This window comes from Nannobrachium achirus (assembly GCF_963921795.1).
Source record: "Nannobrachium achirus genome assembly, chromosome: 3".
Lineage (NCBI taxonomy): Eukaryota > Metazoa > Chordata > Actinopteri > Myctophiformes > Myctophidae > Nannobrachium > Nannobrachium achirus.
The window spans coordinates 11,487,693-11,513,949 of NC_137812.1; the positions used below are offsets into that span (position 1 = coordinate 11,487,693).

Below are 26,257 nucleotides of genomic sequence, written 5' to 3' on the forward strand. Positions count from 1 at the left end.
AATAGCCTAGGTATAAAATATGTCTAAAGTGCTTTATGTATGTTTTATAATAGTATAATTCATATCTGCAAAGTAACTAGTAACTAAAGTTCTCAAATAAATGTAGTGGAGTAAAAGTACAATATTTGTATTCGAGATGTAGTGGAGTAGAAGTAAAGGTTTTGGAAATTGGATATACTCAAATAAAGTACAAATAACTCATAATTGTACTTAAGTACAGTACTTAAGTAAATGTACTTAGTTACTTTACACCACTGATTGAAACCAAGGGTCTACAAGCTGATCTACAAGCTTTACACTGCGAAACGTGAGCTTGTAGATCAGCTATTGTATTTGTATTTCTTTTACAATCTTGAAATAAATATTCTAGTTACCGTAATTGCCGGACGATAAGCCGCACCTGAATATAAGCCGCACCAAAAACAAAAACAAATGTGTGCATATAAAGGCCGCACCGGACTATAAGCCGCAGGTGTCCTTCCTGCTAGAGCGCCCCTGGTGGCCGGTAGCTGTAAAAAATCTCTATATAAGCCGCACCGTTGTATAAGCCGTAGGGTTCAAAACATGGGAATAAAGCAGCTTCTTACGGGTAGTTTTAAGTACCACGCAGACTTATTTTGTTTTGAAGACCACCTACAGGTTAAAAGTGGTTACTTTTGTTTTGAAGCCTATAAACCGGGATTAACCTGTTAACAATCCTGTATAATTTGCAAAAAACGCCTATACACAGCGTACCCAAAGTAAATTGATTGTTGTTTTTAAACCATTTGGAGTATTGCATTGGGCATGGTCTCATTTTGAAGGAAACATTTTGAAGTTTTACCCAGAAATAAATGATCACTCTGTGTGCAACTGACATTGAGTAATGCAATTTTTAACTTACTGGAATAGCAGGTTTTTAATCCTCGCCTAAATATTTTCAGTAAATATATGACTGCATAACACTGTTATTATCATATAGGAGCTGAAAAACACAATGTGGCCACATTTTGAAGCCTTACCTAGCCCAATTTCAAAGGGCATGATAAAACTACAGAATATGAATATTTTACACATGTTTTACTAAGTGTAAGTCTATGCGTTTTCATTTGGAGAGATTTGCATACATCATATAAAAAGGTCAAAAAAGGGGTAATAGACTGGATTTTTTTAATTTTTATTAACACATGGGCTGCTAAGGTTTATAACATTTATAGCTGTTGCTGCTGCCACCATTGACTTACGCTTTGTTTTGACGTGCCTCGCAAGCTTCGTGCGTGTGCACGTGCGTGTCCAGAGAAGATTGAGGAGGATAATCCATTTGTTTACAAACGCTCGCGAAACTAAAATCCAAAAATCGCGGTAAAATCGCGGTAAAGTGTCGCCGTGAAAACAATCAGCTCTCTGCTTCCATGGGGCTGTTTTCATGTCATTCTGAGATAAAGCCGTTCTTATGTTTCAAAGTAGAATGTAAAGCATGATAAGTCCTTCCGTGATGTCTTCCCCAGAGGGGCTGCCTTCACTGACTGGGTGACGTAATGGACTCAGGTCATGCAAAGGGCAGCTGCAGTCTCAAAAAGTTAACTGTTTGTTGCCTCGTCTGTGGACGATATAACTTCCTGTGGCAGGGGGACACCTAGTGGCCATAACTCGTCCCTGAACGAGTTTGGCTCCCCAGGTGTTAATTTATTATTATTATTATTTTATGTATTTATTTTACTGACACCCCTAACACTCTTGGTCTGACATGCGGCGCGCTTCTGCGTATTTACGCACATCCAGTAGTGTTGTTACGGAGGCATTTTTGGGTATTGTAGTTCACTTCAGCCAAAACAAATTAGGCATCATTTTTCTGAGAATTTTATTGGCTATAAGATGTGCCAGTCATCAGAACAACCTGTTGCCACTGGCTGAATCTATGGCACAGGAAACATGGCCATGCACCGCCTCTGAACACAGACCATTGGTTGCTATTGGGGGGATGGGCAGGACTAGAAGCTCCAATTGGGTGAAATGAAGTGTCAATCGTTTGGGGCCATTTTGAGCTATGATTTTGAGAGCAAACAAGGGGTTATACTGAAAATGTGGACTGGATTTACATGCAAAACACTGTGAAGAGTTGTCTTTCGTCGTCATCATGTTTGTATGTCTGCCAATGGGAAACAGTGATGGCATGAAGGAAAACATGGTTTGGACTATTTTCAATCAATGGCTTGGATTATGTGTACTTTACACGAACTAAGAACATCATTATTGTGGAAATAGATCATGTTGGTGGACTAGAAACCATCTCTGAACGTGAGTAGTTACAACTTTATCAACATTTGTTTGTTTATGTATGTCGGACTTCAACGTTGATAGTAGCGCGAGTTTTGATGCTACACACACGTGGTTTGCAGCTCTGTAATCACAAGACTTGTGGTTTTCATTTGTCTGACTTGTCAAACAATAATACACCAGCTCTGTCTGCTGCTGTGCTCACCACTCAGCTGATGATGACCAGTGATTGGACGTTCAATACACTATCCTCGGTATCGTATTGGCGCTGCTATTTTTAATCTTACATATGAATCCAACGTAAACAGTAAGCTTTTCACACGGAAGGCGTTATTGTGCCCCTGCACAAGTCCCAAGGTCGCATGAGCCGACCCAGCGCCGTTACCGAGTTATGTGCCGTCATGGACAGAATAGTAAATCTTCAGTCCCCCGACCGCACGGTCCAAGTGAACACAGCGGAGCGCTCCCGACCTCTGCTCCAGCCAATAACAAGCTGCGGATTCTAATTTATTCACCCCCGTATCCTACAAACTCCATTATCGCGTCCTGTGATGCCGTGGAAATAACTCGCGGACGTAGAGTGGCGCTTCATCTTCTCTCATGCAACATTAGTTCTTGGCCAATCAGACTCATGTATACACCTCTGTTGACCACTGTAGGACTGTCTGTTTTGTTTTAGTGCTGAGCCCAGAGAGTCACTGCGAGCGGTGCTCCTGAAAGGAGCTAAGCTCCAACATCTGGCTTTGTCCGGGCTCTGAAGCATGGCCTACATCTGGCCTACATCGGGGCGTACATCTGGCCTACATCTTGGCACAAAGCGCTTGAGGTTTGTTGTATGCCCAGGGTCACACTGGCCAAGCTTTGAGGTCAAGCTTTGCGGTATACCTTTTATTAATTCATTATTAGCACCGCTCACTTCACACTTGGTGAGATTTTCTCATCTTCTTTTGTTCTCATGGCTGTCAGTTCCCACCTGATGTTGTGTGGGAGTCCAGACTGCTCCAGACCGTACTGGATAACCGCTAGCTTAGATAACGTCTTCAGGCTAGGACTCAAGTCTAAGACATACAGGTCATCAGGTGTGTTGGATCCTCCAAAGAGGATGATACGATCTCCCACCATGCAACAGCACATAATAGACGTCGGAGATGGTCCTTTCCTATTGGGCTCAACCTTCTTCCAGCAGAAGGTCTCTGGACTGAATTTCCACAGATCATTGATGGAGTGGCCGTTCCATCCTCCAAATACATACAGCTCTCCATTGTAAGTAAAGGCTGAATGACTGCGGCGTTCTACTGGAAGAAGCTGTGTAGGAGGTGCGTCCATCCAGCGGTTGGTCTCTGTGTCAAACACTCTGATGGTGTTGTAGAACTGACTCCCCCTCAAGCCCCCAAATACAAACATATTTGTCCCCATGATGGAGGCAGAGTGACCTTCTGAAGCAGGAGGTGGAATTCCTCTGGTGTTAATTAAAGACCAGACCATAGTGGCGGTGTCCAACTTGTAGATGTCATTAGTCCATCTAGTGTGGCTCCATCCTCCATGAATAAACATGACCTTCCCCAAGACGCAGGCTGAGTGGTTGAACCTCTCCTCTGGAACAGTGCCATAAACCCTTGGTTTGAACCATCTCTGGACGTCGACATCAAATGCATAAAGCACACTGCACCAAGGAATACCTCCCCAGAGGTAGACAGTATCTTCAATCAGCACAGCTGTGTGAAAGTCACGCCTGGAGGGAACCTCAAGGTGACGTTGTCCTCTTCTAGGTGTCGCCGGGGGCAACGCCGTCCAGCACAAAGACACTGTGTTGAAGATGTGCACACCGATCTGATCACAGTCCTCGTCACTGACTCCTCCAAAAGCATACACCATGTGTCCAACTGTCACCGCAGCGTTCCTGCATCTCGTTATTCCTTTCAGATGGATCGTCCAGCACAACATATTTAAAAACCGGAATGTGGATCTAACCAGATGTTCCTCTGTAAAAGAATGCAGTGCTTCTATGTACCGCTGTCTCTTATGTGTCTGGCGGCACAAACGTCCAGCAAGGTTTGACAAATCCGCAAAGCTGATGGGTCGGGGCTTGGCCAATGGAGGAAGCTCGTGCCTTATCAATTTATCACCATAGCAACCCCAACCAGAGGCAACATTTCATAACAAATTGAAATACTGTTGCTACGAAACAGCGTGGGCTCGCATAGAACACCATGTATGGGCACAACGATCTACCCAACAGGCACTCCAACATATATGGGCATAAAGATCTGCCCAACGGCCACTCCAACATTACTTCTGAGATTCCTACATTTTATTGCGACCGTCAGGGAGCAGTTTACTATGAAAACCTCCACCGGCCGTCCGTCCGTCGGTCGGTCACACGTCACACCTTTGCCCTGCTCATATCTCCGCATCAGTATATAGGGCTTGTTTGTTTATTGTATGACATCACGCCACATCATCAGCTGTGGACTCTGTGATGTCATCGTATCGCATCAGTATATAGGGCTTGTTTGTTTATTGTATGACATCACGCCACATCATCAGCTGTGGACTCTGTGATGTCATCGTATCTCCATATATGGCCATCTACGTATATGGAGATATAAGTCGTCCATGCCCAAGTATGGGCTGGTGAGGTCAGACTTTGTGTGATGCGTAGGTTATCTCCATATATGGAGATTCAACATTCCAGGCAATGCTCTCTTCCCTGGTGAGAATTGCCCCTTTATATAGGGCTTGTTTGTGTATTGTATGACATCACGCCACATCATCAGCTGTGGACTCTGTGATGTCATCGTATCTCCATATATGGCCATCTCCGTATATGGAGATATAAGTCGTCCATGCCCAAGTATGGGCTGGTGAGGTCAGACTTTGTGTGATGCGTAGGTTATCTCCATATATGCAGATTCAACATTCCAGGTGTAACTATGGCTACCCGTATGACGTGAGAGGTGGAGGTTGTGATATTTGTGGAGATAAGCGACCAACGGTCGCTTATCTCCCGATTAGGGAGTCTTACTGGTATATATATACTTTATTGTGAAGGTCAGATCGCAAGTTACTATGAAAGACTCCACCGGCTGTCTGTCACGTCACGTCAAGCTTTTGGCCCTACTGTTAACTCCGGCACCGTTGCCCCTATCCATGCCAAACTTTGCACACACACTCCTTGGCTGGCAAACCACAACCTCCACCCCTGATTTCTCACATGTCCCTCTTCTAGCACCACCATGAGGTTTCTTTATGCAGACAACATTAATGGACACTGCTCCAACACATACTTACAATGCCGCTTACAGGCCAATTTGTGTATACATGACGGTCACTTATCTCCTGATTAGGGATTCCTACTGGTATACTTTAGTATCTAAAGATTTGGGAGAACATACTACAAAAGATTTCATGTGGTTGTTGTTGTTATTTATACCAGGTTACACTTGTTGGTGATGATGTCACCTAGAATTCTGCTCCTCATTGGCTAAGGGCCCTGCCTTTGTACTGTCAGTATTTCTTTTAGAAGAATAAACCTGACCTATAAGGGCTCGCCCTTCAGCGAGCCCACAACTAGGGGAGGCCAAAAAGTTACAACAAACATTTTATCATTTTATCGTCAGATTTTCTTTTTTAAGTTGCTCCAATTAGTATTTAGATATTCATTTACATTTGAACACAGATGTTGTATGGGAGGGTTCCCAGCACAAAATATTTTCAGATGGGGGTCCGTGGCCAAATACATATTAATTTGGGGGTCCTTGACTTGACAAAGATTGAGAACCAGTGTTTTAGAACAGACAGAAACATATTGTGGAAACCTAATATGACCAAAACTGTTACTTTTCAGGATTCAAATAAAAAATATTAAAAGTAGCAGATCTACAAACTTCGGCTACTGTTGCTGCTTTTGTGTGACGCTGTAGTATGATCAAGTAGTAATTAACGTACAAAAAAACCCATAAAAAGTTAGAATATCGTCGTTGTCGGGTGGAAACCTTGTAAGTCCAAAACCGTTAGCATTATATTTATCATTTTAAAAACGATTTAAACTACAGTGAAAACAGCAGTTCTAAAACGGCTAGTTCCATTACTTGTTTCTGATTGGCTGGTTTCCCTTAATTGATGTGGTATATGACACTATAATCCACACCTTGAAGTGCACCAATTATCTGCACCTGTGTTGTTGGCAAAAAAGCTGGGAACTACTTTCTTGTAGCTGGGAACTTTCTTGCAGACCTTGTAGTGAATTATTAGTGAAATAGAACAGTTTTAATTGGTACATGTCTATGATTTTTCATGTTGCCATATTGTAACCATTTTAGAAAAGCAATAAGCTACGCGAGGCATGGGGTTACCTGTATTTTATAACGGCTGAGAGGGTTGGAGACACTCCGCTGCGCCTTGTGTCTCACCACGTCTCTCAGCCGTTATAAAATACCAGGTAACCACATGCCTCTTGTGGTTTATTGCTTCAATATACAAGCACACAACGCCTCACGGTGCGAGGTGTGTGTAGGGATGTCCCGATACCACTTTTTTTCTAGTACAAAATACGAGTACTTAATTTGAGTACTTGCCGATACCGAATACTGATACTGTAAGTTAAGTGCTTAAATAGTGTGTGGAGCTCCAAAATAAAATGATTAAGTAAAAAAAGTTTTGTCATGCCTAGAGTGAGAGAAGGTGAAAACACTGTTCATTAGTTGAACTAACACACACAAAACTGTGTCTTAGTCTTGTTACCAACATATTTATGAAACAAAATAGTATCTGGTGCTGCCATGAGCAATATCGGACGAGTACGAGTACAGAAAAAATAGGCCGGTATCGGGGCGAGTACCGATTCTGGTATCGGTGTCGGGACATCCCTAGTTGTGTGCTTGCAGAACTGCTGTTCTCACTAGTTTTGTGCGACAGTCTTGTATGATGAACACATTTGAAACTTGGAGAGATACAAGGTTTCTGCCCGACAGTGGCGATATGGAGATAAGAGGTTTCTGCCCAGAGTCCGACACCAAGCATATGGCTATTGGTCTGGGGATGGAGACCGGGGCGTCACACCAAATTATGGGCCCTGGGTACAAGGATTCCCTCTCATTTTGTGCTTTAGCTATTGAAAAATAGCAGATCTACAAGCTCACAGCGCGGCACCGAGTGCCGCGCTGCGAGCATGTAGATCTGCTATTTTTGAAAAATCGTGAAAAAAAGTCTTTGGATATTTCAAGTCCTTCTAAGGTTTTTTTTTTTTTCAAAAATGATATGTATTTGGCCACGGACCCCCATCTCAAAACATTTAGTTCCAGGGACCCCCCAGAAGCAAAATTTCAGTTACAGATGTTCTCTTAAAAAATACATCATGTGCACACATTTTCACGACTTTTCAAAAGCTAAAGTATAACATACTAGGGCCCCTCCACCTTGGGCCCTCGTAACTCAGTCCCACTTTCCCCCCCATGTGACGCCCCTGGATGGAGAGGGTCTCACCAGCGTGAAGGCTGCATCAGGGTGGGGGGCTCCGCCTTGGCTATCTTCAGCAGCACTCTCATGGGGTTCATCTCGTGGTTGGGGGGCTCGATTTGGGCCAGCTCGATCAGCGTCACCCCCAGGGACCAGATGTCCGCCTTGTAGTCGTATGGGCGGTCCTTTGACGTCTCGCACATCACCACCTCCGGAGCCATCCTGGGGACGGACAATGATCCCGTTATGCATTATAAGGGTTTAGAACGGGTACACATTATTGCGTATCATTATTTTATGCTTTAACTATTGAAAAATAGCAGATATACAAGCTCGCAGCGCGGCACCGAGTGCCGCGCTGCAAGCTTGTAGATCTGCTATTTTTGAAAAATCGTGAAAATTTGAATTTTGACCCGATTCTATAAGTGTCTTTTGAATCCTTCTAAGGTTTTTTTGAAAAACCTATGTTTCTATGTCAGCAATCTGGCCAGCCGTCGTCAAAGAAAAGGTCCTTTTCACTTAACTGGAGCTCAGTTAGTCTGTTCTTGAGAGACTACTATGTCAGTGGTTCTCAAACCTTTTCATGTGAAGGACCCCCAAAATTATATTTATTTGGCCAAGGACCCCCCAGCTCAAAATATTTAGTTCCAGGGACCACCCAGAAGCAAAATTTGAGTTACAAACGTTCTCTTTGAAAATACATATATTCAAAGATTTGCACACATTTTCACGACTTTTTCAAAAAATAGCAGATCTATAAGCTCGCAGCGCGGCACTCGGTGCCGCGCTGTGAGCTTGTATATCTGCTATTTTTCACTGCTTAAAGCATTCAATAATTCTAGGCCTAAATGGGTTAATCATTTGTTTTGTGCACAGATTCAGTGTTATATAAATTAATGTACAGCCCTACTATTATGATGTAGGGGTAAGGGAGTGAGTGCGCTATTCCTACCGGAGCTGAGGAGAGGAGGGGGAGGAGCTTGTGAAAGGACGCGGTATGATTGTCCAGAAATCATCCGCTCTCGCCTAAACATTATTTACTATTCTGTCCCTATCGGTGCGCTAACTCGAACGGCGCCGAGTCAGCTCAAGCGACCTTCGCAACGCTCAACCCAGAAACTCGCGGGGCCTCACGTGGCGAGGCCTCAAGTGGCTCAAGGTCGCTTGAGACATCGCGCCTCTGTCGCAGTCAATAACTATTAAAGGACAACTTTAGTTTTTTACAACAGGGGTTCATATTTTAGATTGTAATTAAAGAATATAAAAGATGAGTGCTAAATTGATTTCATTTACTTCTTTCTATTGTTTTAGATATTCTTATTTCAGTGGTTGGGGGCAAAAGTGGCAAAATATGTCATTTTACACTGAATAAGCCCATTCCCAAGATACAACAACGCAACCTTTCATGGTTGGATGTGACTTATGGGGGCTAGAAGTGTTACTGTAAATAGCAATAAAGAAATAGCTGGCTTATTGTGTCTAAAAAGACATATTTGACCACTTGTACACATGCCCCCATGCGTACGCATGCCCCACATTTTAGCACGGTAAGCACGATAAAACAATAGAACGAAGCAAATGAAAAATCTTTAACACTTACTTTTTCTTTTCTCTAATTACAATCTAAAATATGAACCCTTGTTGTAAAAAAAAAACAAAGTTGTCCTTTAATAATAATTTATCAGTCAAAAAGGCGAGAGAGGCACTTCCGTGTTGGGCGTGGCCTCTGCTCAGCTCCGGTGGGAAAAACGTCCTCGTGGTAAGGGAACCCAAGGAAAGCAAAGTCATATCTTCAATGAGGCGTATTAGTGTTTGTTGTACTTTTCTCCCCGCGCCGAATCTTTGAGCTGTTGTTGCACGTTTGCATGCTTCCAATGGTATAATGCAGTGTTTCTCAAACTTCCAAATATCAAGGTCTCCCCTTAACTCTGACAGTGTACAAATGGAACCAAATGGACCCGTTAGGGTCCATTTGGTTCCATTTGTACACTGTCAAGAGTTAAGGGGAGTTACAGAGGGGAGTTACAGACTTGTATCGGTCAATTTAACCTCCCTAAAGGAACCCACAGAGTCCCTGGAATCCACTTTGAGAACCACTGGTATAATGCACTCACCAGTAAGGTGTCCCGATGAAAGAGTCTCTCCTCTGTAGCGTTTTGGTGTTCTTCGCAGACACCCCAAAGTCAGCTGGGAAGACAATAAAGACAAATGATTCAACACAACACATATTAGCCACAGGAACGTCACCAACATTGTTTCTTTTTCCACAAAGCAACCAAGTCAGCGCATGAAACAAAAGCAAAGACACAACAAAAACAACTCTAAAAGAACAGAATGCTTTTGGTTCTTCTAACAAAAACAGAACACCAAATCATATGTATTTATTTATTTCATAGCAAAGGCCTTTAGAACACAGAGAGAGAAATATTTCACTTAAAAAAATAATAATCAGTATTTGATGTAAATGTTATCAGGCCCTCCTTCTGCAGGACGCCTCCCCATACACACCCATTGTTACTTCAAACTCCATTTTAACCATGACAAATTCATCAAAAACAACCATTATTTTGTCTGGTGACTCATACTACCCTCCTAATACGTGAGCAGGCCATGTTTTTTCTATAACTTTTTTCATTTATTTAAAATAATTTGTTATTGTATTAATATTTTTCCATTTTCCCAAAGAATTATTAGTTCGAGTCAGTCAGTTAGTATGAGTCAACAGAACAAACAATAGGTTTTTGATTAATTTATCATGGTTGAAATGAAGTTTGAAGTTACAATGGGTGTGTATGGGGAGGCGTCCTGCAGGAGGACTGATGGCATTTACATCAAATATCTAAATATTGAATCCAGCAAATTAAAAACCGTTCAGGGTGTTCATAAAAGCCTGATTAGACAATCAAATGACCAAAAGTTGTTTTGAAAGTGAAACCTCCCTTTAAAACCTTTCAACACCCGTTTGAAGGATCATGATAAAGACTTGTATGTTTTGTAAAAACAGCATATCATAAGGTCCTTTAAGTGGTCAGATGGGTGGGCCGCGGATGCTTTCAAGATTTTCAAGTGAGCCCTGGTCCAGACAAGGTTTGGTTCCGCTGCTGTATTTGAATTAGCATGCTTTGTTTCAAACTCGTGCATGCAACAGCCAAGTGGTGAGCATGCAGCCAGTTCCCCCAGACGCACACTTGTGTGACTTATGTCACCGGACAAAATACCTCTTGTGTATTATTACAGCAGCCTTGTTACACCCACCAGCAACAGGGACGTGCAGAGAATGTTAGAGAGGCAGGGTCTGAAATTTCTAAGAAGGCCTTTTGGTGAAAATGTCCAAGCTCACAACGCGTCGCGGCGCGTTGTGAGCTTGGAGGTCGGCTATTTTCAGTGCTTGATAACCACACTGAACTAGAGCATAATCAAGTCAGTACTTGATATGTGGTGTATGGCATGGATTTCTACACAGAGAGGGCAATTCTTTCCACATAAGATGCTGCATTCAAGTTCAGGAGAGTTTGGACAAGGCAATTCTCTTGAATGCTGCCTTCAGATATGGCATTGAAAGAGGGCATTTGTGTTCCGATCACCATAGTAAAAACTACATTTATGGTCTGGAGAGGGCACTTTTTACAGATGGATAAAAGGGCAGGGGCTCAAGCCCCCTTGATGTCTATGTGTGCACGTGCCTGACCAGCAATGACTCATCATCCCCCTCCAAATCCACCTCCATTACCGCATCTGTTGTGGCTACATTGTGTGATGCACGCACTGAATGCCAATAAACACGGGCCACTGCCTGCCTCGCACATACAGTCCAGCTCCAATCATTGATTCATGCTGGTATGTCAACAGGGAGCAAACATTGTAATTGCAAGCCACAGGGAGCCCCTTAAAAACCCCTGAACAGAAGTACTGCCGATCTATCTTCTATTTATTTATAAACATGTTTAAAAAAAACAATGCCCCAAATGATATCAACACGTACTGGAGCGCTCGGTACGAGCGAACGATACGTGTACATTGTACGATTAGGGGCCGCGGACTTACTTGCAAGACACAGCAGGGACATTTCCTCCATTCATTTGCGTCCAGCAAAACGGGGGAAACGGCGATAAAAAACGGCGCCCGAAAGTACATTACGTCCTCGATCCACGCACAGCGATCTAAACACATGTAATCCACTCATTGTGAAGCCGTGATTTCGTCTTTCGTCTGATCGAAAAAGACTCAGAGAAACGCAGCGCTAAAGGCTCCTCTTAGTATCTAGAGCCACGTAATGGCTGCTATGCATTCTGCAGGCTCGAGTTGCATATGACGTCACACGATCCCTGACACATTAACCCTTCACATGGATTCTTAAAGAGACAGAGAACGACCGGCGACCGTTTTAAAAAAAAAATAATTATCATTAATTTCCTTTTTAATGACCTAGTACGATAAAAGACGACCGGCTAATTGAGCCGACCGGACAAGTACGGGCAAGTACGGCCGGCTAGCAAAGTGTTAACCCGAGTTAGAGCAGCTAGTTTTGCTGCTTTTTGGGGCGCTCTTGCGTGGCAAGGCAGGGCATTGATATACTAAAAGAAAATTTAAGAATGCCACACAAGTACTTCGTCCACCTCCGAGATATTATTACGTGGAATATTGTTTTATTCGGACTGACTACGGTAGCTGTCTTCATGTGGAATGATATGAATCTATTGACAGATGACATTTATAATATTTGAACACAGATCAGCATAACGACACGGCTGTTCTTCAGATTATACTACAATCAAAGTCTTCTGCAACGTTATCAGAACCATATTATGTGCAGTGCAATCATGCTAAAGTTTTGGGCGTTCTTAAGCCACTCTCAACCCGGTGTCCCTACTAAGTCGGTCAACAGAGGTGTGTGACTGATGTCCTCCTGTGGATTTTCCTTTGACTACAGACGAGTTACAGCAGAACCAGATGACAAGCATAACTGGTTGGCATCATCAGAAACACATGAAGTGCCACCGTGTGGGTTCAAACTGCTCACCAGGGTGTGGACAACTGGCTGCACGACAGACCAGGGCACATGATGTTGTCCACATAGCAGACCGCTGACATCATTATGTTTGGATTGTTTTTTCTTGCTGTTTTTTTGAAAGGCCGCTAAAAATGCATTGCATCATATTTCAAGAAGTCCCTATTAATACTGGTCCTGCCCAGAGGCTGTTATGAAGGGGGATCTGACTGTCCCACAGATGATACTGGTGTTTAAAAAATTAAGTCTTTGAATTTCTTCAGCCCCTCCCAAAAAAGGAGAAATGTATAATACAATAGAAACAAATCCAAGGCACTCGTCATGAAGGTAAAATAAAAAAAAGGATTAGTTTACAATAGATTTAATAAACATGCGAACATGAGGCCAAAACATGTTGGCGTGCCTGTTCTATTATAACCGAATCAAAGGTTTTTTTTCTTTCTTTTTTTTTTCTTCTGATGAGTGCCTTGTATTCGTTTTCTTTTCTTCCTCTTCTTTTGGCAGGGGGAGTTGCGCAACTTGCGGCGCGTGTTTAACTTGTAGATCTGCTACCTTTGAAGCTTTTGTGTGAAGGTGTAGGACAGGGTTCCCCAATAGACGGCCCGCGGGCCATTTGCGGTCCGCAGGGGACTACTGGCTGGCCTACACCAACCCCAGTAAGAGCAGCAACAACACTAGTATATCGTCGTTGTCGGGTGGAAATCTCTTATCTCCAAATTTCTATGTTCTTTTGCAAATCATACAAGGCCGTCGCACAAAAGTAGTGAAAACAGCCGATCTACGAGAACACAACGCCTCGCGTGCGAGGCGTTGTGTGCTTGTAGATTGGCTGTTTTCACTAGTTTAAATCATTTTTAAAATGATAAATACAAAAGAAACGGTTTTGGACATACAAGATTTTCACCCGACAAACGACGATATCTGAACTGTCGATGGAGTAGCGGGAACGCCCCTGCCGCCCCCTGCAATGTTGTGGCCCTCGGCTTGGTACCCTAGACATAATTCGGCCCTTGAGGAAAACTAATTGGGGAACCCTGGTGTAGGACGATCAAGTAAAAAAAAAGAAAAAGATTTCTGCCCGACAGCGACGACACATGAAACAGGGTTCCCACATTAGTCCACTTGCCAGAATCTGAACCCTGGCATATTGAGTACACCAAGGTTTTATGTTAGAAATGTTGAGTATGGGTTCCCAGCATTTAGAAACTGCCGGATGCTAACTTGCATATGTTGAGCAATTTTCATAATTCGATTCATTTAGCATAATCCCCCATAATAATGGATAATATGTCAAAAACTGATTGGCTGATTTGAACAATATTGGAGTGGTTTTGGGGGTTATTGAGAATGCTGAATCCATTTCTGACATTTTCTAAATTCAAAATGGCCATTTTAAACCGGAAATGGCCATATACAACATAAAAAAGTATCAAAATCACCCCACTTTAAGTTGGTATAAGGCCATTTCCGGTTTAAAACGGCCATTTTGAATTTAGAAAATGGACTCAGCATCCTCAATAACCCCCAAAACCACTCCAATATTGTTCAAATCGGCCAATCAGTTTTTGACATACTAGTAAGACACCCGAGGGTGGAATGCGACCTCAGGGTGACATGCGAGGTCGCGCCAATTCTTGACAATCTGGCCAACCACAGCGTTTCTCTGACGATTCTAGTTGTTGTCATTCTGGGGGGAGTTTGTTCATGTTTTTGTGAGGGTATCAACCCTAGGAGACACGGGGAGAACACGCAAACTCCACACAGAAAGGCCCTATCGCTCACACCCTAGGTTGGGTTGGCGATAGGGCCTTTCTGTGTGGAGTTTGCCTAAACATGGAGATGTGGTACAGAAGGACTCATATATGGGCATAAAAAGTATGTCATGTGACATCACTTCCTGTACAGACAGTCAGACAGACAGCCATTGACTCCGACCTAACAATGGCTACTGTCTATGACGGTAGTCCCATATGACATGATGTACTAGACTATCTCCATATATAGTGTTATCCACATCTCCATGTTTAGGCCAAACAGATTCGCTCCATTTCTCCATGTATAGGTCCAAATGCCCAACGTTGAGCTTGACAACGAAACGTTCTTAACACAGCCGCCCCCATATTTACTTTAGAAAATATGTTAAATTCTAAGTACGTTTCGAGTACCGGTTTGATACAAGAGCGAATAAGCACTACACTTCTGGAATCATGTGCGTCGACTTAAAGTTGGATCCAGGCCTAATACTGTCAACGTGTTCTCCACATCTCCATGTTTAGGCCAAACAGATTCGCTCCATTTCTCCATGTATAGGTCCAAATGCCCAACGTTGAGCTTGACAACGAAACGTTTTTAACACAGACGCCCCCATATTTACATATATATATAAAAAGTATGTCATGTGACATCACTTCCTGTACAGACAGTCAGACAGACAGCCATTGACTCCGGCCTAACAATGGCTACTTTCTATGACGGTAGTCCCATATGACATGATGGACTGGACTATCTCCATATATAGTGTTATCCACATTTCGTGTAGCCGCCCTGTACAGGAAGTGATGTCACAACTTGCTGACATCACACTGACATCACAGAGGATACGGAAGGACGGTCACAAGGATACGGAAGGTCACTCAAGCGTCATGGTTCTTCAGAGTATATGCGACCTTCGGTCGCAATTATCCATTATTATAGGGGATTATGCTAATTAAGCAAATTTTGTATAACACGGTTTTATCTACATGCTCACAACGCCTCGCAACGCGAGGCGTTGTGAGCATGTAGATCTGCTATTTTCACAATTTCACACAATGTTTAATTTTGGTATTAACAAAATCAATAACCAAAAACAACGCATAGATATTTTTTTTCTAGGACCTTCCAGGACCCTTGATCAATTCCAAAACTTTTCCAGTACTGGAAAAATATTTTTCTAAATTCAAAATATTTCCAGGAATTTCATGACCGTGGGAACCCTGCGTGAAAGCTCACCCAGCTTGACGTCTCCGTCCAGCGTGAGGAGGATGTTGCCAGCCTTCAGGTCTCGGTGGATGATCTTGTTGTCGTGCAGGTAGACCAGGGCCTGCAGCGTCTGCTTGCACACCACCCTGATCTGGGGCTCCGTCAGGGCCCTCTCCAGCTCTAGAGGGGAGCCAGGGGAGAAGAGAAGACCACATTAGAGATGGGACGATAATCGGTATTATTACCCGGCTTGCTTAAATGCTTGATTCTGATTGGTCAGTTGCTGAAATCAGCGGTCTGTTATCCAGAAATAACAGACCGCTCTATAACAGCCCGCTGCCTAATCAAAGACTCAGAGCACCTGCTGCAGTCAAACTGCGCAGCCTGCGCTGCATGAATTTAGTGCCTTATCTAACATGTCAGCCATGTAAACAACCACACCGCGACATTTAGAACTAAACGTTGATCTCAAGAATGTTTTTAAAATTATTTTAAGCGAGAAATAGACAACCTAGTATCAGAAAATGGATTCTATCTAATCAGCACTTCCTTGTTTTCCAAGGCGACCGTGTCGCACTGGGAGGACGCCCAGTGCGACACTTGTGGAACACTTCCAGCCGTCTGTAAACAAGAAATACTTCGTTTTGTCAAAATTATTAATTTTATTTAGTAGCCGGGTAATAAGCGGGATAAATACTTGCTCCTTGCTCAGTTATCAGTCCGTCGGGATGTTATATATGGACAACCCCGCGGAGCCAGTATTTATCCCTTACTTATTGTTTATCGTGATAAAAAAAAAAACAGTCACAATAATCGTATGGTGGAGGTTTGAATTCATCGTGATATTATCCACCATCAAGCACTGGGTTCAATTCAACTTTTATTTGTCGTGCTGCAAATCCGGTACCATTTAAAGGAGACTATGTTTTTTTTACAACAAGGGTTCATATTTTAGATTGTAATTAGAGAAAAGAACAGATGAGTGTTAAAATGTTTTCATTTACTTCTTTCTATCGTTTTATCCATTTTAGCAAGTTTGATTTCAGTGGGTGGGGGCACGCGTGCAACTTTAAAACCCTCTATTGGTAAAATGGACCTGGAAATAACATACTCGATACACTCTTTTTTTCACTCTCTTTGCCAAAAGAATCTATAAGCTCGCAATGTGTCTTCCATGTAATTGCGCAATTGTGTAAAAAGTGCACGCCCATGCCTAGATGATGCACCACGTGTGTGCACACTGTTCACAGCTTTCAAACAAAAAAATCCGCTTGGAAATCCGTTCAGGCATTCATGATTTATCAGCCATTATGTTTTCTTCAGATGTAAACAAACGTATAGGTTCCGAACGGAACCATGTTTATTTAATACCGGAGGACAAGGTCCCCCTATGGGATAACCAGCGCCATCTGGCGCTGCAACAGAGTAAAACTCATAAGCTCCCGTACGAGAAATATCATTTGTCGGTAGGGCTGTCAATCACAAACGAGGGCGCCGCCCCCGAGTGTATAAAAGCCCTGCGGGCTATCATAACTTCCTCTAAAGCCGCAACTCTGCGCCCGCAACTAGCGAACCGAGGGGCTTTATTCGGGGGACCTTGTCCTCCGGTATTAAATAAACATGGTTCCGTTCGGAACCTATACGTTTATTGTCATACCTCCAGACAAGGTCCCCCTATGGGACTCATATACTCCCCGAGAAGTCATGAACCGACAAGACTGTCGTGCACACCGACCACACCCGGAAAGGAGGTCCTGTCAACCGACGTGACCCCTTTCAGGACTGATCCGACCCAGACCCACAGGGCCTGGGCGTGTTCAGACAGAAAAAGACCCTGACAGACCGAGGCCTGCCTTATGCACTAAGGGCAGACACAGGTCCACCTTATAAAATTGCAATAATATAAGGGAAAAACTCAGGGTCCCCCCACGTATCCTAGAGACAGCAGCATGCTATCTCAGGAAGGGGAGAGAGCCGCCCCACTACATAGTCGGAAGGGCAGCAGCACCCAGAACCGTATGCGCCATAGCAGAAGGCGCAACGTCCAGGTGATAGTAGGTCGCAAAGGTGGACGGCGAAGACCAATTCGCCGCTGCACAAATCTCCTCAATGGAGACACCTTTGGACAAAGCCCAAGAGGTAGACACACCCCTAGTACTGTGGGCCTTAAGTGCTTCCGGCACTTCAGACCCAGACCGGGTGTAAGCCAACCTAATAGCATCCACAAGCCATCTCGACAGAGTGGGTTTGGACACCGCTTTCCGTTGACGGGCATTCATGACCACGAAAAGCTGAGAAGTAGACCTGCTGTCCACCGTCCTATCACAGTAGGCCTTCAGGGCCCTAACTGGACAAAGACAATGAAGACGCCTATCCTCCTCTGATGCAAACGGAGGAGGATGGAAAGCCGTCAAAACAACAGGTTCCTTCGGGACCACTCGGTTCTTAGGAATAAAACTCAAATGAGGTTTAAGAAGAACCTTGGAGTCATTATTGAGAAACCTCATACAATCAGGGCTCACAGAGAGCGCATGAAGGTCGCTCACACGCTTAGCCGTAGACAAGGCAAGCAAAAGAGCTGTTTTGAAACTTAAATGTTTCAAAGAGGTCCTCCCAATCGGTTCAAAGGGTGCCTTGCAAAGGCCCTCAAGAACCACTTGTAGATCCCAAACAGGAAACAAGGCTCTGGTCACAGGTCTCAAATGGTCCACACCATGCATGAACTGGACCACCTCAGGGATTTTAGAAAGGCCTTTGCCTGCCACCCCCAGGTGGCAGGCATCAATAGCCGCTAAATAACCCCTCAGTGTAGAGAACGCCAGGCCAAGGTCCAGGCGGTCCTGCAGGAAATCTAACACCTTCTGGGCCGAAGCTATATGAGCCACCACAGGTGGCTCCTGTAGCTCACACCAGTCCAAAAAGGCATTCCACCTTCCATCATACACAGCCCTAGTAGAGGGGGCTCTAGCACTCTGAATAGTGGCTACAACCATCGGTGAGAAGCCTGCTGCAAGCAGGTTCTCCCTCTCACGGGCCAAACCCACAGGTCTAGGCCCCGTGGGTCTGGATGGAAGATCTCGTCCCCTGCCTGGCGCAGCAGATCCCTGAGCAAGGGAAGCCGCCAAGGGGGTTGAGAGAGCAGTGGGGTGATCAGAGACCTCCACACTCCCCTGGATGGTGTCACCAGAAGAACCTCCTGGTTGGAACATCTGATCCTCTCCAGAGTGGGAAGAATCAGTTCCAGGGGTGGAAACGCGTAGAGAAGACCTTGTGGCCATTCGTAAGCAAACGCGTCCATCCCCAGAGGAGAAGGTCCCCTCACTGAAAAGTAAAGGGGACACTTCGCGTTCTCCTGGGAGGCAAAGAGATCGACTCGCGGTCGACCGAACCTGGAGAAAATCTGCCTCACCACCGCAGGGTGGAGAGACCAATCCTCGTAACGAGGCTCCCCCCTGGACAACAGATCGGCGCCGCCGTTCTGAAGGCCCGGGACATGGGAGGCTCTGATGGACCTCAACCGAGGCAAGCACCAGAGGGTCATCTCGCGCGCCAGCTGATCCAGCGTACGCGAGGAGAGGCCGCCCTGTTTGTTGAGATAATACAGGGCCGCCGTGTTGTCCGTCCTGACCAGGACATGGTAACCCCGGAGAAATGGTTCGAAATGCTTGAGCGCCAAGTAGATCGCCATTAATTCCAGATAGTTGATGTGGTACTCCAACATGGCCTGGGTCCAAAGACCCCTGGCTGAGCGCCCCTCGTGGGTGGCGCCCCACCCCGAGCGGCTGGCGTCTGTGGTGATCACCTTGCGTGACACCACTTCGCCCATGGAGACCCCACTTGTCAACAACGCCTGGTCCCTCCATGGGACCAGAGCGTCCATGCAGACCTGGCTGACTGTCACCTTCCTGTACCCTTGCAGGGAAGGAATCCTGAGCGCCAGTGACCACCGCTGGAAAGGTCTCATATGAAACCTGCCCAGACGCAGAAGTTGCACTGCTGAAGCCATCAGCCCAGTCAACTTCATGCACTCCTTGTACCTGACCACCTGGTTCAGTCGGAAGGAGCCGAGACAAGCCAGAAACCTGTCCACCCTCTCCGGGGAGAGGCGAGCGGACATGGTGGCCGAGTCCAGAGATATTCCTATAAAGGAAATCTGCTGGGAGGGTAACAACATGCTTTTGCCAAAGTTGACGTCGAAACCCAAGGCCTTCAGGTGTGACAACACCAGATTGGTATGGCGCGCCGCTTCTGAGCAGGAGGCGGCGGAAATCATCCAATCGTCTATGTAGTTCGCCAGCCTGACTCCCTGATGCCTCAGTGGAGCAATGGCTGCCTCGGTCACTTTCACGAAAACCCGAGGGCTCAGAGAAAGACCGAAAGGGAGGACCGTGTACTCGTACAGGCGCCCCTCGAAGGCGAACCGCAGGAACTTCCTGTGTGGGGGATAAATGAGGATGTGCTGATAAGCGTCCTTCAGATCCACTGAACAGTGGAAATCCCCCTGTCTCACTGATTTCATCAGTGACTCTGACGTCAGCATCCTGAATTTGAACTTTTTCAAGTGCTTGTTCAGAGCACGTAAGTCCATAATCGGACGCAGCCCCCCTCCTTTTTTCTGAACCAGAAAATAACGGCTCCAGAAGCCTAAACGGCTCTGGTCGCGTGATAACTCCACTATAGCGCCCTTGCGCAATAGTGAGCTTATCTCCTCCCTCAAGGCATCGGCCTTCAAGCCGCGGGCTCGAGTATAAATAACCTTGCTGGATAGGGAGGGTTTTTTCGCGAACTGTAGTCTGTAACCCCGCGTCACCGTCCGAAACACCCAGTGATTCGGATTGCAACGTTTCCATTGCTCTGCACACTGTGCTAACGTGTTGCTGAGCAACGGAGAAGCCTTGGGGTTGTACCGCCTGAGCGGAACTACTGGGCCGGGAGGGAAAGGTTCCATATCCGGGCACGTATCCGTATCCGCTAGACGCCGGGCCGGAAGGCGCGGAGGCCTAACCACGTGGCGAGAAGCAGCGCTGTGGCGTACAGCGCTGTCCGGCACACGAGGAGAGGTGTCTGGGAGGGTTCCGGCGGAGACCGTGGTGTGAAGGCCGTAGCCTGCGGCAGCGATCTCGCATCGTGCCTCGAGGGCTGGAACATCGTACTGGAGGCATTCAGCACAGTTCACCCCCGTGGCCGGGGCCGGAGGGGACAGAGAGGCCAAGGCGTGTCCTACCCCCATGCAGACAATGCAGAACGGATGTGTATCTTCATTGGCGATGAGGCCTTTGCAGCTGGGAAGGCCGCACTTCTTCGGTACCCTAGCTAGCAGGCTGCTAACTGTAGGTCGACGAGCTGCCATCGTGAGCTAACCGAAGCTAAGCGAAGCTAAGCTAAGGCAGGGAGACACGTGGCAGAACGTACAGAGAAGAAGTAAAGACTCAAAGCGAAAGTGAAGAAAAAGACCGAACTGTTAGGAAGAATAGAAGTAGAAACGTACAGGAGAATAATCTATAAAGGCCAGTGGCCGACTTCCTAGTCAACGCTTAGGCTAAACTTTACAGAAAAATATACTTATATGGCTGAGTTCGCGACACTAGTTGCAGGTAAGCAGAGGTGCGGAAGAGGAAGTTATGATAGCCCGCAGGGCTTTTATACACTCGGGGGCGGCGCCCTCGTTTGTGATTGACAGCCCTACCGACAAATGATATTTCTCGTACGGGAGCTTATGAGTTTTACTCTGTTGCAGCGCCAGATGGCGCTGGTTATCCCATAGGGGGACCTTGTCTGGAGGTATGACAATAAACATGGCTGCCATGTTTGAAAGAATGGGTTGGTATGGGGGTTAAACATGCAATTTCGCGATCGCGATCATGCCTAATACATTTCTGGAGGTCCAAAAAAAAAATGATTTTTTTTTTTTGGCCCAAACTCGGGAAACTCGGGGTTGGCACAGCGGTAGTACCTTTTCAAACTCGGGAAACTCGGGGTTGGCACCAGATGTGTTAACACTTCGGCAGCCGAAATAGAATGGCTTGTTGGTAGATTAGCTGTGAAATTTCTATTATTATATTATGATCTGAACAGCATTCATTTTACAAGACCCATCAGCGCAATATCATCGCCCCATCCCCATTACGGTCCCCGTTGTAATTCTCACCAGTGTCACCAGCGAAATAGCTCAATCTGCATTGGCATAGAGTGGCGGTTTTGGCCGAGGCATCTTCTCCCCGTGCGTTTCGCGTACGCGATCCGTTCACGTAAATGTGGGCGCATTATAATCCAAGTATGACTGTACAGTCGATGTGAACATTTTCGCTAGCTTAGCCCCTTGCACTCCAGCTATGCTAATGCTAACGTCTAAACCATAAATGGATGGGAGCTGGGAAGCTTTAGCAGGGAGAGGACCTGACGTCACTTACGGTTCATGTCAGAGGAGCCATGCGCTATCGATGGACGAGCGGTGACTAGGGAAGGTTAGACGATCGCCGATTTTCGGATAAAAATCATTTATTTCGTTTTTAATGACCCAGTACGGTAAATTCCGGTCTGGCTGAGACTCCTTGCTCAGATGTCCGGTATATTTCGGTTTTAATATGGGCATCTCCATACGGCTGTCAAAGTGTTAAGACACTCACAGGGGTCCATAGTGCAGAACACATAAAACGTGTCTGTCTGTCTGTGTGTGTGTGTGTGTGTGCGCGCGCGCGGGCGCGACATGCGTGCTACAATACCATTACCAGTGAGATAAACAGAACAGGGAGCGTCTGTTTTCTCCAGCCCCCCCAGACAGCCCTAATTCATACATGATGGGTTAGATCTGGTGTAACTGATGAAAGATACCACGTGTAGCTGGGCTACATCAGCTTAAAGTCTAGAAGTGGTCTAGTTCAGTGTTTCTCAACCTTTTTTCTGCATGGGCACACTTTTCATGTCCCAAGAATCCATGGGCACACCAACATAATACGGGGGTGTAAATTTCGCCACTGTCGGGAAGAAACCTTGTATCTCCAAGTTTCAAATTTGTACGTCTCTTCGCAAAGTAAAGCCCTGCTTCATCATACAAGGCTGTCACACAACAGTAGTGAAAACAGCAGATCTACAAGCACACAACGCCTCGCACCGCGAGGCGTTGTGTGCTTGTAGATCGGCTGTTTTCACTAGTTTAAATCATTTTTAAAATGATAAATACAATACTGGCTTTCAAGCAGTTTCAAGGGGCACACATGACCCTTCTCAGGGGCACACCAAAGGTCCCCAGGCACAGTGGTTGAGAAACACGGGTCTAGTTGCTCCACTTGCTTTCCGTGGCGTTCTTTGCTGTTTTGCTGCGTCTCGTTGCTGGGAGCTTGTTGATCGGCTACCTTCAGACACCCTTGGCGTTTTGACTACGTAAGCTAGATGTAAACTGCATGTAAATTCTATGTAAATTGTATTCAAAGTAGAAAGGCTGACTCACCCAGCATGACAGCATCCACCGCCCCACCGGCACAGAACTCTATGAGGATCTGAGGAGGAGAAGAGACACACATCCACCGTCATGCTCTGAACACAAGCCCTCACTGAGAGCAAAACACCCAGGTAACAAGTCCTTTCTGCCTGGTGGAAACTAGGGATGTGAAAAAAAACGAGTACGAGTCGATTTTTTTTCGAAAGTTTTCCCCCCACAAATGTTTTAATCGCTTGTTCAAAAACGTTATAAGCGTTAATGTTTTCCAAATGTGAGCGGACCGGTGTGTGTGTCTCTATGTCGGGGACGAGTGAATGTCTGTGTTGTGCATGCATGCATCGCAGATTTGCATGCATACGGCGCTAGTCAGGTTCGCGGACTACAGGTTGAGAAACACTGCTGGTCAAAAATTGCTATCCTTATACCACTGTTGTATATTTGATGTTTGTACAAAAAGAAGCAGCTACTCTTATTATTGTACCACTTCATTGCCTTAAATGCTTCATTTGAAAATCAAATAAACAAAGTAAAAAAAAAAAAAAGAAACACTGCTGGTCTGTTCGTGTGCACGCGTCATAGCAGTGCGCGCTGACTGGATGTGTTTTGTTTACATGACTGTGTGCATGCATGCTTGACATGAAAGCTCGCTTGTAAATGGCAGCGTCGCCTCGTGTGCAGTGATTTTGTCAAGATTGACAATAAAATAACACAAAATGTTGATGCGACACACCCGTGGACGCGGTCGGGGAAGGAGAGCGAGGCAGCCCAAAGCTCCACATTTGATAGACTAGCCTGGGGTGCCAGCCTGAGCGCTCCCACTACGTTCCATGGACTTGTCAGAGAACAGACTCTGTGCTAACGCAAGGAAGAGCAATTATTTATTATAATTATTATTAGGGCTTTGATGCAAGTTCTGATGAGTGCAGCTGAGTAAGTTGTGTTGCTTAAAGTAATGCGCCGTTGTGCTCTCCTCTCAGCTGCTGCTTAGCGAAAAAAAAAGTGAAAAAAAGTTGATCGACGCGTCGATTTTCGGCCTTGACGCGTCGATTCGTAAATAATGCGTCGATTAACATCCCTAGTGGAAACAGCCAAACTGGCAGATCTACAAGCTCAAACGCACCACGCTTGAAGCTAGTGGACCTGCAACGGCTGGCATTTGCCCAATGTTTACCGGCCATTATTTCACATTATTTCAGCATTTATGTGTCCTTTCACACTTTAATCGAAAAAGTAATCAGTATAATAAGCCCCCCCCACCCACACACACAAAACAAAAATATATATTAACAAATCATAATAATAACAGTCGGCAGTTGCAGCAGTATGACGGTTAACCTCCCTCTCTGTATAGAACAAAATGTATTTGACATTGTGTGTGTTAAGGATGGAAGGATATGACAATTTCATGTCACGATATTTACGATAATCATCGCGATAGTCAAAAAATCCCCAACATCCATTATCCTGGGGGCGGAACATCTACAAGCTGAAAACGCACAGCGACACGTTGTGAGCTTGTAGGTCAGCTATTTTCGACCAAGAGATTTGGTCGAGTGAAAAAAAGACTGTATCAAGTACGTTATTTCCAGGTCCCTTTTATGAATTATCAGAGGGTGCAGCTAGGCAAATAAAAAGGTGAATTGAAACCAGTGCATGACGGAGGATAATTTCACCATGAATATAAATCTATCTCCACGGTACGATTATTGTCCTATCCCTGTGTGTGTGTGTGTGTGTGTGTGTGTGTGTGTGTGTGTGTGTGGACAGGGAATTACTACTTTGTGGGGACCTCATGTCCCCACAAAGATAGTACAATCAGAGGAAAAAAACCTTGTGGGGGCTTATTAATAGGTCCCCACAAGGTGTTTAGGGGTTAGGTTAAGGGTTAGGGTTAGGGTACAAAATGAATGGAATGTCCCCACAAAGATAGTAGACTATGTGTAATGTCCCCACAAAGTAGCAATTGCAAACCTGTGTGTGTGTGTGTGTGTGTGTGTGTGTGTGTGTGTGTGTGTGTGTGTGTGTGTGTGTGTGTGTGTGTGTGTGTGTGTGCGTGCGCGTGCGTGCATGAATGAAGGGCTGTCACGATTATGACATTTTACATGACGATTAATTGTCACTCAGATAATTGCGATTGACAATTTAATTGTGTTTCTGTCGTTGACAATTACATTTCTGTTTGGCTTGTAGGCTTTGAAGTTGCACATGGCAGATATGACACATAACCTAAATATACAAAGAAATTACTGACATATTTGACAAACTTTATACGTGAAAAAGAACATTGATAGTGGAAAAAGCCGATCTAAAAGCTCAAGCGACGCGTTGTGAGCTTCTAGATCTGCTATTTCTACTATCTTTGAAAATGTTTGAAAATATGAACATTTTTCAACATGTAAACCGTTATAACGATTATGACAAAATAATTGTGATCATATCAAATAATTGTGATTAGACGATTATGTAATAATTGTGACAGCCCTATGTGTGTGTGTGTGTGTGTGTGTGTGTGTGTGTGTGTGTGTGTGTGTGTGTGTGTGTGTGCGTGCGTGCGTGCGTACGAGCGAGCGAGCGCGTATGAGTGGGAGAGGAAGCCACACAGCATTGGCCCCATAGTTCCTCTCTCTCTCTGCTCTCTTCACAGTCCAGAGCTAGGGCCCATTGTACGGCGGCCGAGCCACTAAAACAACAGTGCGCCTACACAGAAACAACAGTAGGAGAGCTCCGGCAAACGCTGAATAGAGCAGATTGTCTCAAGACTCTTTGGGCTTTGTGTGTCTTGGAAATGGCTTTGTTGTTGGAAGTGGGGGGAAAAAAACGCGGGGTCTTGAAAAGCTCCCATTGAACAGCTTTGAAACGGCGCGGTGGAAAGTCCTTTCGCATGATTAAAGCGAAACGTTACTCGGAAAGAGGGACGGGAGCTGTCGTCTTATAAGCGCTTTCGAGTTTCAAAACCGGCGTCCCAATTTTTGTGCATGTCAAAAAAAATGCTAAAAATAGCTGTATCTACAAGGTCACAATATGCGTTTCCGCTACTCTATGTATAGTACAGTATATAGGGAGGATTATGTGGTTGAATATAGGCTGGTTCCAGCGGCCCAGGCTACTTCTCCAAATTATGACCAGAAAAACCCGAC

General features: G+C 45.2%; 1 protein-coding gene across 1 annotated transcript in view; it reads right to left on the reverse strand.

Moving 5' to 3' along the window:
- Window positions 1–26,257, reverse strand: part of LOC308281863 (STE20-like serine/threonine-protein kinase) — an 88,759-nt gene that overhangs the window by 36,560 nt on the left and 25,942 nt on the right. Inside the window, exons 3-6 of the mRNA XM_080722189.1 lie at window positions 23,130–23,178; window positions 15,713–15,862; window positions 9,828–9,900; window positions 7,741–7,935 (exon numbers count right to left, since the gene is read on the reverse strand). Coding sequence (XP_080578315.1) covers window positions 7,741–7,935; window positions 9,828–9,900; window positions 15,713–15,862; window positions 23,130–23,178 — 467 coding nt within the window. The remainder of the gene's footprint in view (window positions 1–7,740; window positions 7,936–9,827; window positions 9,901–15,712; window positions 15,863–23,129; window positions 23,179–26,257) is intronic.